We start from the raw sequence: 9378 nt of genomic DNA, 5'->3' as shown, positions 1-9378 counted from the left end.
TCCAGTCAGAGAATGTTGCATATAATTACATTTTTGCTTTATGCATAAAGTTAAAAGATTAAAACTAATAAACAAGTTTTAAAAAGGGACTTTTCCATTTGATTACATTTTGTATGATGGATTATGCAGAAAAAGTAGAATTGGGCTGAAAGATCTAACACTTTATCACTTATTCAGGTTGTAAATCGTGTTTTTAAAAAGTAACTAAGTAACTAAGTAATTAATTACTTTTGAAAATAAGTAATCAGTAAAGTAATGGGATTACTTTTTTGGGGAAGTAATCAGTAATTAGTTACTGATTACTTTTTTCAAGTAACTTGACCAACACTGGTTGACACACTGCATTTTGTGAAGCTTGAGAAAAACTTCGGTGCACATGTGGTTCATCTTCGGAGTCTGATGTGGTCCACAACAAGAATAATCAAGGCCATGCCAAAGACAGTAGAGATAACCAGTCTTACTGTAGATTCAGTCTGACACCAGCTCCTGGACTCTTGGGGGGGAGAGAAGAGCTTGGGGCTTAGATATTCTTTAATCATAAGACTGTGATAAACAAAAAAATAATAGTTCTAGTTTAATAAAGGTGAAAATGATTTATCACCATCTTACCTCCAGACCCCATCTTAATAGTTGTGTCTTCTCCTGATAGTTTGGTCACCTTTTTTTCAACAGGGTTTTCAGCTACACAGCTGTAACTGCCGCTGTCATGGGATTCTATTTCCAGAGTGAGATGCAGATTGGAGGACAGATCAGGACTGCTAACATTTGTCAATCTTCCCTCCTGTCTGTACCAGGACAGGACCAGGTCTTGGCTGTTGTGCACTGAGCACTCCACTGTGACTGCGGAACAGCTTTTGTTAATGAAAGACGATCTGACTGTAATGGAGGGAGTACCAAGAGAACCTGATGAAGGAAAGAGAGTGAAAATATGATTGATGTGATTTGATAAGTGCTGACAGAGTTATCATACTGATGAAGTCTCTGACTTTACTAACTGTAGCTGTGGGCTCATAGATACTCTGCAAACAGAGCAAAGGGATATAAACAAAACTGATTTAAATATAGAGTAGCTCTCCCAACTCTTTCTCTCGTGATCATGACACATAATGTAATTGTGATTACTATGATTAATTGAAAATAGCTGTTTAATCGAGTAAGCTAAAGCTCAAATGTATTTACAAAGCACATTTAAAAAAAAACATTTAAAAAACTCAGGTTGATCAAAGCGTCTAATAAAAGTCAGGAAATAAAAAAGGAGGGAATAGGGAAATAAGTAAATAGATCTAACCATGACTGAAAAAGGCACAGGAAACACAATGAGCAATCAGACCCAAATGCCAGTGTGTAAAAATAAGTTTCAAGTTTTTAAAGACTGAATGGAGGGAGCAGATTTGACTGTGGGCAATCACAGAGAAGTCTCCTCTGAGTTTAAATCTGGAGCACATGACAGTTAGAAGCATATGATCAGCTGACTGGAGGGACCTGGAAGCTGAAGTCGGAAATGTAGGAATGAGCCAAACCATGAAGGACTTTGTAGAGAAACACGAGGACCTTGAAAATGATTCTGAACCTCGCTGGCTACTTCATGGAGCACATGAAGTAGCTATGCTCATGAAGAGCTATGCACATGAAGTAGCTATGGTCATGAAGGAGCTACCTGACTCACTGGACCCTCTACAGTTCGCATACCGCCACAACAGGTCCACTGATGATGCCATAGCCCTGACACTACACACTGCCCTGTCACACCTGGAGAAGAGAGACACGTATGTGAGAATGCTGTTTGTAGACTACAGCTCAGCATTCAATACCATCGTTCCCTCGAAGCTGGACAGGAAACTGCAGGATCTAGGACTGAGCAGCTCCCTCTGCAGCTGGATCCTTAGCTTCCTGTCTGACAGACGCCAAGTGGTCAGACTGGGCAGCATCACCTCATCCCCCATCACACTGAACACTGGTGCTCCACAGGGGTGTGTACTGAGCCCTCTCCTGTACTCACTCTACACCTACGACTGCACAGCCACTAACAGCTCCAACATCATTGTGAAGTTTGCGGACGACACTACAGTGGTGGGTCTTATCACCAACGGTGATGAGACGGCTTACAGGGAGGAGGTCAGCGCCCTGACCCACTGGTGTCAAGACAACCATCTCACCCTCAACGTCGCAAAGACAAAGGAGTTGATAGTGGACTTCTGGAGGTGCAGAGAAGTACACACCCCCATCACCATCAACGGCGCTGCTGTGGAGAGAGTGGGCAGCTTCCGGTTCCTTGGAGTACATCTGGCTGAGGATCTTACGTGGTCAGTACACACAAACAAAACAGTGAAGAAGGCGCAGCAGCGCCTCTTCTTTCTCAGGAGACTGAAAAGATTCGGCATGAGCCCCCGCATCCTCAGGACCTTCTATCACTGTGCCATTGAGAGCATCCTCACTGGATGCATCACCACCTGGTATGGCAACAGCACCGCCTACAACTGCAAAGCTCTCCAGCGAGTAGTGCGGTGCTCTGAACGGATAATTGGAGGTGAGCTTCCCTCCCTCCAAGACATCTACAGGAAGCGCTGCCTGAGGAAAGCGGGGAGGATCATCAAGGACTCCAGTCACCCCAGCCATAAACTGTTCAGACTACTTCCATCAGGAAGGAGGTTCTGCAGCATCCGGTCCCGTACCAGCAGACTGAGAGACAGCTTCTTCCACCAGGCCATCAGACTGCTGAACACTTCATAGACACCTCAGCTTCACTACTGGAACTTCAACATTATGCACTCCATACTGTACAGTAATGCCACTGTTTTGCACATGTCTCAACTCTGTATATTTTTATATATTTTATTTATTGTTTACTCTATTTAATTTGTAAAATATGTGTACACACACACACACACGTAGAAAAACATTTAGTATACACATCCAGAAAAAATGAGACCTGCTATGATGCATGGTTCGGAGACAGGCACTAACAAAAAGAGGATTTGAAGCTGTGTGGTATGAGGAAAAGAGGAAGAGTACATAGAAGGGTGGCTGTGGCTCAGGTGGTAGAGCAGGTCAGCTACTAATTGGAAGGTTGGTGGGTCGATCCCTGGCTTCCCCAGTCTGCGTATCCCTGGCAAGATACTAACCCCAAGTTGCCCTCTGATGTGTTCATTGGAGTATGAATGTGTGTGAAGGTAGTTTAGTTTGCGCTTGTGTTTGGAAGTGCATGGGTGAATGAGGCATGTTGTATACAGGGTGAGTAGAAAAGCGCTGTATTAGAATCAGTCCATTTACCAGAAGGTTCATGAATGTAGTGAAGGAGGACATGCAGAGGGCCTTTGTAACAGAGGAGAATGCTAGAAGTGAGATGGAGGCTAATGTATCTAAACAGAGCAGCAGTAAGGAGTTGTTGTGCATCTTTTCATGAATCAGTGTGGGGAAAAAAATGTTGCCTTTTTATTAAATTGTCTTCCAGGTCTAGTGACGCGAGTGAGCGGATGTACTTACAATAAACAGTCAGGTTAAACTGCTTCCATAAGATGGTGTCGCTGATGGCCTGCCACTTGTAGATGCCTGAGTCCTGGACGCTGAGCTGTGTGATGGTCAAAGCTCCAGTCTGACTGTCCAGCTGCAGTCTGTCTTTAAAACGTGCATCATAGTCACTCTTCACCGCTCTCTTCTTTATGGTGGCAAGTAGCATGTTTAGATTTTCGGCTCCAAAAGTCCATATTATCTTGGCATTACTTGGACTTTCTCCTGTCTGTAGGGTGACATCTGCTCTCTCTTTTGCTTTCACAGCAGTCTTTCCTTCATTTCCACCAAAACAACACAGTATTCCTGAGAGAGAGAAGATGTGGCTCCATGAGAATTCCTTGTGAAAATGCTAAAATTGCTTTTGCGTAAATGTCTTGAAGCATGCTTAATCATCCAGGTAAGCAAATCTGTTCATCTGGTTGTAACGTTTTCAGTTGAGAAATGTTTCTCCCACTGAAAATGCTATGTAAATGTTTTCTTATAAGTTTCCAATATGACAGACAGAATTTCACCTCTCACTAAGAGCTACTTTCTTTGTTCAATGATGCTGAAGAGGTCATACAGGTAAATCACCTTTGCTGTTGTTTTTACCACAGTAAAAAATCATCACTGATTAATAATAACAATAAATAAGTCAAAACACCATTAAATTTGTTTTAAAATGGGATGCAAGATCATTTGTAATAACACTGACTGACTCTGGACTAAGAAGCAATTACTGCAGCTTCAGGCTTCAAAATCTCTCCAGCGTCATTCGACAACTGTGCACAAAGCTTGACCTTCAGTGGGTACTGCACTATTTTGAATTTGCAAGTAACTTACAGTTTTTCTCGATTGCTAAAACACTAAACCCTATTGCCTGAACCAAAGTCTCAGTTGCCTGAACCCACTTATTGAATCAGTCACTCTTTTGGCAAAACCATAAGCACTTTTCATCTGTTTAGACACATCTTGTCAACACATTGTCATTGTGATGCACCTGTGTTGCATATTGGTGAGCACAGGTGGAAAAAGTCAAACACTGTATCTCAGGTGGCAGAGCAGGTCAGACACTAACCAGAAGGTTGGTGGTTCGATCCCAGGCTGCTCCAGTCTGCATGCCAAATATCCCTAGGCAAGATGCTAACACCATGTTGTTCTCCTTTTGCCACATGGTGTTAGCATCTTGCCTAGGGATGCTAACTCCGATGTATCCATCGGAGTGTGAATGGTAGACTACTTAGTTCAGAAAAAAGTGCTTGTGTGTTTGGGTGAATGAATTAGTAGTATAAAGCGCTTTGAGTGCTCAGACAGAGTAGAAAAGCGCTATATAAGAACCAGTCTATTTACCAGTTGAACACAACAACTCAAAATTTATCACACTTGTGGCTAATGATGTGATATCAGATTAAATCAGAGCTACTGTGATTGACCATGTTCTTGTCCATGGTATGACAATGAAGGAGGCCGGACTAAGGGTACAACCAAACATCAGTAGATTCACCGTGTCCACCATAATCCAAACATTTAGAGAAGAGCACAGGTAGTTACTAGGGGTGCAACGATATTCGTATCGATATTGAACCATTCGATACAGTGCTTTCGGTTCGGTACGCATATGTATCGAACAATACAACATTTGTAATTTATTTTATCAATTTTCCTTCTGACGATGCTGTCTGTGTTGAGCGCTCAGTGAATCTGTGTTCGACTACTCCGCCTAGGCTGCACTGTCGAGCGCAGATCCACTGAGCGCTCAACACAGACAGCATAGTCAGAAGGAAGAGCGCAGGGCAAGCTAGCAAGACAGAAGTTAAGCTCTACTTGCAACATTCAGATCTGGCGTTTGGAATTATTTTGGTTTTCATGTGACGTATGACCCTGAAGGTAAGCGAGTCATGGACTAAAGTAAAACAGTATGTTGGATGTGCCATGCAATGCTCAATTACATTGGTGTGAACTAGTGTGTTAGCGCAGTTAGCTCGTTAACGTGTTTGCCGTCTAGCCCCATGCACGGAGCGATCGGCGGTAGCTCGTTAACGGAGATTTGCCGTGTTGTGGCGTTAAGGTCATTTCAACGAGATTAACCTGAAAGCACTAGTGGGAACACAACGAATATGACTGCACATTTACGCCGACATCATCCTAGTGCAAAGACAAAAACAACAAGCATGCTACTAACTTTAGCCGAGTCATTTAGACAGCTGTTAGCACATGATTCTCCTTATGCTGCTGAGAATATAGCCCAGAAGAAGCGGATAGTATAGCTTTTATTCTGGAAAGAGCCATTTCTCTGTAATAAACTCTCTTTTCCAAAGATGAGTGATTCCTCAATCAGATACAGGGCTTGCAATATCGCTAGCCCGACGTCCCGGAGCTAGCGATTTTTTCAGTCAGGCTACCAAAATCTATCTCTGCCCTGCCCGTCGGGCTATTGTAGGAAAAATATATGTCAATGCTTTTGCATTCTTTCAGAAATGTAGCTGGGTAATTATGTCATTGGCATCGGTGAGCCACTGTCAATATGTGACATATTGAAGTCGCGTTTGAATTTGCGCTTGTTTTTTTCCTTTCACTTTGCAATCGTGCGAACTGTGTATAGAGAGCGACAGCACTGATCTGTGAGTGATGATAATTTGTGCACCAATTCCTCTGACATCGTCTTATTAATCGTTAGCTTACTATGCAAACATGACAAGTGAAATCTCCCGCAGCAAGCTTAAACATGTGAGAGGTTGATCGCGCAGAGAATCGCTGAGCTTATGTGAGTGAGCGTGTAAAAGCATTTCAGTTCTGCTGAGCCAAATAAGACAGGTCAGGGTGAAGAAGTGACAGCCAAAGAAAAGCTTACCACAAAACGGAGAAGTTATGACAAATCAGACTATAAGGCAAAAAGAAAGTGCAGCTTTATGGTTTCATGGACAAAAGAATTTCTGTGGCTGCAATATGATGAGCTAAATAACCAGGGCTGCACATAAGTGGTCCGCAGGTGCGCATTCGCTGTCAAAATAAAAAACACGCACAAGGGTTAGGGTTAAATTTAAAAACTATACTTTTGAGTTAAAATATATATTTATAATTTTAATAAATGACAAATTAAAAATGCATGAACATTTTTTTGTATCGAAAAAATATCGAACCGTGACACCAAAGTATCGAACCGAACCGTGAATTTTGTGTATCGTTGCACCCCTAGTAGTTACCTTTTTTCACATCATAGTATGTAAATGTTGACAACAGTTACAAGATGGCGCCAGTGTGTGTGGCTCACCATCTGCCTCTTCCCCTGTTGTGTTTGTTTGTGTTGTTTTTTATTGCTAGAGTCAACCCTCTTTTAATGTACAATCGCCAAACTCTGCTGGACCTCCGACTAGTTGCCAGTGATCTTACCAATGCAACTTATACTGGACATAAGACGTTACCTCCATTCCTATCTGGGTTACCAGCTAACCTTTGTCGTATCCTGGCCTCACGGCAAAAGCGTTTCAGATGCCAGGGCAAATGCAGCGGTCTGCTCGTGAAACTTAAGGCGTACTTGGTGCGCTCTTCCCCGGCTTCTTGGAACGAACGTGGATCTGTGCCTCACAATGTCTTTTCTCCGCGCTCTCTGGAGCCCATCGATGCCTGGCTGGTGCCCGTTGTTGGCGCGGATCAGATGTCCCAGCCGCGAAGGATTTTCCCTCATCTTTGTCGGCGTAGTGCGAACCTATAGAACCTGCGGTTGCTGTGTCGGGTCTCGCAGTCAGCTACGAACACGCTGACCTCCACCAGGTTTGGATTGGTGAACACTAGATCGCTGAGTAATAAAACTTTCATTTCAAGGGATTTATTTATGACCCAAGGACTGGATTTCCTCTGTATAACTGAGACATGGTTGAGGGCCGGTGAGTCCAGCGCTTTCACAGATCTCTTACCTGATGACTGCTGCTTTTTAAACTCTCCTCGAATATCAGGCAGAGGAGGAGGACTAGCGGTTGTTTTTAAGAAGCAGTATAAATGTAAACCACTGCCCTTATCAACATAGCTTTGAACTGAGTGTGTTTGAGCTAGGTCGCTCTCACACAGTGCTCTGTGCTGTGGTTTACAGACTGCGCAAATACAATAAGAACTTCTTAAATGACTTTTCTGATCTGTTGGCTGAAATTATGCCAAAATACAATCATGTCCTTATTGTTGGGGACTTCAATATTCACGTGTGCTGCCCGGACTTTTTAAATCTTATTGACTCTTTTGATCTTGTGCAACCTGTGTCTGTGCCTACACAAAAATATGGGTACACGTTGGATCTTGTTTAAACTCACAATTTACCTGTCTCTAACTTAGAGGTTTGTGATGTTGTATGGTCGGATCATAAGCCTGTCTTGTTTGAGGTTTCCCTTCCTTGTACCAAAGTTAATCCTCCTCCTGTTGTTGCTCGGTGCTGTCGTATTTTTAATCCTTCCTCTGCTGGTCAGTTCTCTATTGTTTTTAATCAGAACTGCAACCTTCCTGATTCCATATGTAATGATACAGAAGAGCTGAGTACTCAGTCTGCCAAACTGTTTTAGATTCGGTGGCCCCCTTTAAGCTTAAGCAAGTTAAAGCCAAATCTGAACCCTGGCTGAATGAAGACACCCGTGCTCCCAGAAGAAAGTGTAAGAGAGCTGAACGTAAATGGATGAAGGATCAACTGCAGGTGTCATACCAAATATTACAAAACTACTGGAATTCCTACCAGAAGACTGTAAAAGATGCTAAGAGGAAACATTTTGCTGCTATTATTCAGGCAAATTGTCGTAAGCCTCATGTCTTATTTAAGACTATTGACATGGTCCTTCATGCTCCACAGACTGCTGGTGTCGAGTCTTCTCAGGAAATTTGTGAAAACTTCCTACACTTTTTTATTGATAAAGTGCAATCTGTGAAAGCGCAGACTTCCCAGTCCGTTCTCGACCCTTCTACCCCTGTCCCTAGTTCTGCTGTCTTTGACAGGTTTGAGCCAGTTTCCTTGCTCTGCCTGCAGGAGTTGGTTTCTCACCTGAAGCCCTCAGGTTCCCCTTATGATGCTCTCCCTCCTCGATTTTTCAAAGAGGCGACCTGTCCAGGGTGTACCCTGCCTCTCGCCCTATGACAGCTGGGATAGGCTCCAGCGCCCCCCGCGACCCTGAAAAGGATAAGCGGAAGCGAATGGATGGTTTTCTCACTATAGCATAAGCTGTACAATCCATTGTAAATAGTAGTCTGTCCTCTGGTGTTGTACCTGGCAATCTTAAACATGCAGTGATTCAGCCTCTACTCAAGAAACCTGCTCTTGATCCTGATATTATTGCAAATTACAGACCTATTTCCAAACTGCCTTTTATCTCAAAAATTATTGAAAAGATAGTTAAGTGTCTAAATCCAATCGAGAATCTGTGGCAAGAGCTGAAAACTGCTGTTCACAAACGCTGTCCATCTAATCTGACTGAGCTGGAGCTGTTTTGCAAAGAAGAATGGGCAAAGATTTCAGTCTGTAGATGTGCAAAGCTGGTAGAGACATACGCTAAAGGACTGGCAGCTGTAATTGCAGCAAAAGGTGGTTCTACAAAGTATTGACTCAGGGGGCTGAATAATTACGCACACCCCACTTTGCAGTGAGAACACCGGACTCCCGGCAAATCGTTTTCAAACCCACCGCCGTCTTTCGCTACTCAGGTTAAACATGATATATAAGTCACTTAGATAACTTTTTTCAGTATTTTATTTGTTCCTGGGTAAATCGGTTTGGCTGAGATTAAAGTTATAGTTTGTACACAGCTGAATAAACGTCAAGCAGACAGCTGATTATCAGAAGTGTGAGATGCTCGAGAATTTACTCCGGTGTCCCGTTATATTTGAGATAGCAAGGAGCAGACGGCTGAGTTTATTAAA

General features: G+C 43.0%; 1 protein-coding gene across 1 annotated transcript; it reads right to left on the bottom strand.

Annotated features, from left to right (window-relative positions):
* Positions 1-237: 237 nt before the first annotated feature.
* On the bottom strand, positions 238-8930 carry LOC120717120 (lachesin-like). Its single transcript, XM_040004950.1, has 4 exons — positions 8507-8930; positions 3484-3813; positions 610-903; positions 238-493 (listed from the first exon to the last, which is right to left on the bottom strand). Exons 2-4 carry the CDS (start codon positions 3674-3676, stop codon positions 384-386), a joined length of 597 nt encoding a protein of 198 aa, XP_039860884.1. The 5' UTR covers positions 3677-3813; positions 8507-8930; the 3' UTR covers positions 238-383.
* Positions 8931-9378: the final 448 nt, after the last annotated feature.

This window comes from Simochromis diagramma, unplaced genomic scaffold (genome assembly GCF_900408965.1).
Source record: "Simochromis diagramma unplaced genomic scaffold, fSimDia1.1 OVJJ01000765.1, whole genome shotgun sequence".
Lineage (NCBI taxonomy): Eukaryota > Metazoa > Chordata > Actinopteri > Cichliformes > Cichlidae > Simochromis > Simochromis diagramma.
This window is presented reverse-complemented; position numbering and strand designations above follow the sequence as displayed.